The sequence below is a fragment of the Gavialis gangeticus genome, unplaced genomic scaffold, assembly GCF_001723915.1.
Source record: "Gavialis gangeticus isolate Ggan-Ray unplaced genomic scaffold, GavGan_comp1, whole genome shotgun sequence".
In the NCBI taxonomy this organism is placed as follows: domain Eukaryota; kingdom Metazoa; phylum Chordata; order Crocodylia; family Gavialidae; genus Gavialis; species Gavialis gangeticus.
The window spans coordinates 9,872,664-9,876,230 of NW_017729005.1; the positions used below are offsets into that span (position 1 = coordinate 9,872,664).

Consider the following 3,567-nt stretch of genomic DNA (forward strand, 5'->3'; position numbering starts at 1 on the left):
GCACTGGGGGGAGGTGCCAAGGGTTGAAGGCATGGGGAGGGGCAACACACAGACTTCCCTTTTGTTCATGCAGTAAAAATGCTAAATTGTGGGTTTTTTTCAATGAAGTCTTTATTTTAGAATTTTTGGTGCATTTTTACCCTTTGGGTCCTTTCTTTGGTTATTTGCTTTCCCTATGGGATTTTGTAGGGGCAGGAGCAGTTCAAGGGTTTTACCACCTGTAGTTACCAGCTTATGCATGAAAAAAGCTCCTTTTCCCCAAGAGCAGCCTGAACTATGTGGGGCTGACTTTTTTAATCAGAACAATAGTTTTTACAAAATAAGAACAAAAGCACAGAGTTATAATTTGTTATTAACCAGAAATTCCAGGACTGAGCCAGGTGTTAGAGCACAGAGCTAGCAGAACTTGTCAATGGCCAGGCTTGGAAAGCAGCAGCTATGAGGCAACTTTTTACTGTCATGGTGGTGGTGTTTGGTTTTGCAGCAGACCTCAGTTCTATGTTGCAGTCGATTCTTTGTTCAAAGGAATTTCTTAAGAGCTCTTAAATTCCTGCATTATTGTTTCTTTCCTTTCTGTTCTGTATCTTTAAGTGTCTGGCGTTGGGAAGTTACCTCTACCTCCGCAGCCTCCAGCAAGATCACCAACAACTGAACTTACAAGCAAGTCTCCATATGCCCAGGCTGGACCCTGGCCAGCACGTGAACCCTCTCCACAGTTTAGAAATGGAAACATGCCCATCGTTGGTAATATATCCATCTGGCACAAATCCTTACAATAGCTGCAAAAGTTCAGTATGCGTGTGCACTTGAAGGCCTGCTGTGAAAGAGGAGTGTGAAAGGCCTTTCGAGAGATGTTCTGCAGTATAGGTTTATGGCACAAAGTAGATCTTTTTGACAGGTTTTTGTTTGTTTGTTTTAAGACCACCATATAGGAAAAAAAAAATCAGATGTTTATTGTAAAAATCTTACAGCATGTTACAAAAACCCTATTGAAAGGCTGTAATATTTTTAAGCTTTTATAGAGAAATATCAGCAAAACCTTAGTGGTCCTATTCCTGTCACATTCTACAGGATGGAGTTTCCCCAAGGATGTTAAATAGTGTCCTAACAGCACAGTAAACAACTGCAGTGGTTGCCACAGACAGGGGCTAATGAGTCCTATGTAACTGCACAAAAAATGGAGGGGAGTCCACAGGACCATCTGCAATTTGTTTCCTGTGATGGGGTCTTTTCAGGGAGTAAACTTCAGTGATAGATCTCAGTTACGTGCAACTGTAATCAAGTTATGCATCTCACTGATAATTTTCTTCCAATGGTAAATCAGTTTTGTTAATGGTGATAAACGTTTATTATTCTAATATTTAATTCTGTTTTTAAACTTTCCAGATGATTTTGAATCTAAATTTACTTTTCATTCTGTGGAAGATTTCCCCCCTCCTGATGAATTCAAGCCATTTCAGAGAATATATCCCAGCAAGGAGCCTAGGGGTAAGTGTAGAATATAACACACAAACCTCAGGATGAAGGATGTTTATCGAGTATTAAAAATGTCAATGTGAAAAAACAGAATAGCAGCCAGGCAATTATTAATGTGAAATAGAGTTGCTTGGATATTCACAGAGACATTGTTATGGCTACTGTTATAACGAAGCCCAAAGATGCTGTAATGAAGCATCTTTCATTGTAGTGCCTCTAGAGAATAAGCAAACAGTGATGTGAGTTGATATCCACTCTGCTTTAATTGCATTAATAACATTCTTTAAAGTTCTCAACACTGATGTTATATAAACATACTAGCATGATCTTGATTTGGCTTTAATTCATGAAATCAGAAGTAAATAGTAATTACAGATTAATTTTACTGTTTGTAGTAATAGTACAATTTTGTAAATACAATTTTTGAATATGTTAGAGACACATTAAAGTTTTCAACGCTAAGTATGTCAAGTTGGCCCCTAACTCTGTTTTTGGCACATAAATAAGAATAGCTGATTTTTCAGAAGCAATGACTAATAAACCTTTTAAAGGCAATAGAAGGGTTTGGAACCTTTGGTGAGGGGAAAAAAAGAATCAGGTGGTTGTTTAAGAGCACAACTCGTACTTGCCTAGCTTTAGGGAAAAAACAAGATTTTGAATAGATGAATATGCACAGGTTTATAGTTCACTCTTTCTTCTGTTTCTATAAATCCTGTGTATCCTGCATATATAACAGCTCCTCAAATGCCACCAAAAACCCCAAGCTTTTGTTAGATTGTTTCCATTTTCCATGGAAGTGCATTATAAAATGGCTCTGTAATACACTTACAATAGAGTGTGTAATGAAAAATATCCTTCATGTTTTTCAGATGCCCCTAAAAATCCTCTGCTAAGAACACATGTGAGATGAGATGATTCTTCGAAAAGGATCTTTGGGTCAGTACTGCAAAGAAGAATGGAGGATCCCAAAATCAAATTATGAAACGGAGGAGGCTTTGTTAGCTTAACAGAGATTTGCTTGAATCAAGTACTGCAGTTCCATGCCTAATTTGGTATTTTTAAAACTGGAAAAGTAGTAATAATTATGCACTCTCAGAACTGGCCTCATCACTATATGAGACTGTATGGGAAATCTAAATGCTAAAACCCTGAAACAAAGTATATGAAAAGCATTCAATTTCTGATTGTGCTTATTATATACTACTTATTCCAGTCTTGGGCAAGAGGTGTCATCTCAAACAGTATTTCTTGCATGAAATACCCTCAGGTTTTTTTCTTAAGTATTTCCAGAATTGCTCCACACAGTTTGATCTTATATTTTAATTATTTTTCACTTGGTTAACTAATAAATAAGACACCATGAACAATACTGTTATGACCTATATAAATTACACTTCTGGCCATCCATTTCTACCTCCCCCTCTGATCACTGGATAATAGATCAGTTATTACCACAGAGAAGTCTGCTGCATTTGTAAAGCAGCTGTGGACACCTCTGCATGCAGTACTGTATAGTATACTATGTATAGTATCCCTGGCTATGTTACACATCAGTGTAGCACAGGTAGCTGTGTATATTTGGCAGACAGGGCAAAACTTCTCCAAGTTGCAGGAAAAGCCCAGGGTGCAAAAAATGGGATGAATGCATATGCCAATCAATGTATGTATAAGGAAACTTTTGAATCATCACTCCCCTGATTGCCCCTTTATTCAGCATTCATCTCTTCCCCCCTGCTCCCCAGTTAAGCTTTTTTAGAATTGCTGCTACTACCCAGGACCTGATATATCACTTTTTGCTAGACTTGCTAGTAATGTTCTCTTTCCTCCCAAGACTACTTTCATAGTTGAAAAAAGCTTTACTACATATTAGAAATAGGATTGCTTGTACTCACCGCTCCCACTGAATGACACTAAGGGATAATTGTTAGGTTTTGTACAAAACGGATAACTGAATGAGCTCCTTGTCCCCTAAATATTCACTGCAAACCACAGAAGATTTGCATCCTGGTTTCTCAAGAGATGGTCTGAATCACTTTTTCAGACAGCCTTCCAGAAGTCAAGAAAAGAATCCTTTGGCAGGCATCTCTTCAC

The 3,567-nt window shown here is 37.9% G+C and overlaps 1 protein-coding gene across 1 annotated transcript in view; it reads left to right on the forward strand.

Annotated features, from left to right (window-relative positions):
- WIPF3 (WAS/WASL interacting protein family member 3) overlaps window positions 1-2,822 on the forward strand; it is a gene marked incomplete at its 5' end in the record, with an annotated part of 53,730 nt that extends 50,908 nt beyond the window's left edge. The window contains 3 exons of the mRNA XM_019508550.1: window positions 592-744; window positions 1,387-1,488; window positions 2,346-2,822. Of these exons, the coding sequence (XP_019364095.1) occupies window positions 592-744; window positions 1,387-1,488; window positions 2,346-2,386 (296 nt within the window). The remainder of the gene's footprint in view (window positions 1-591; window positions 745-1,386; window positions 1,489-2,345) is intronic.
- Between the last annotated feature and the right edge of the window lie 745 nt (window positions 2,823-3,567).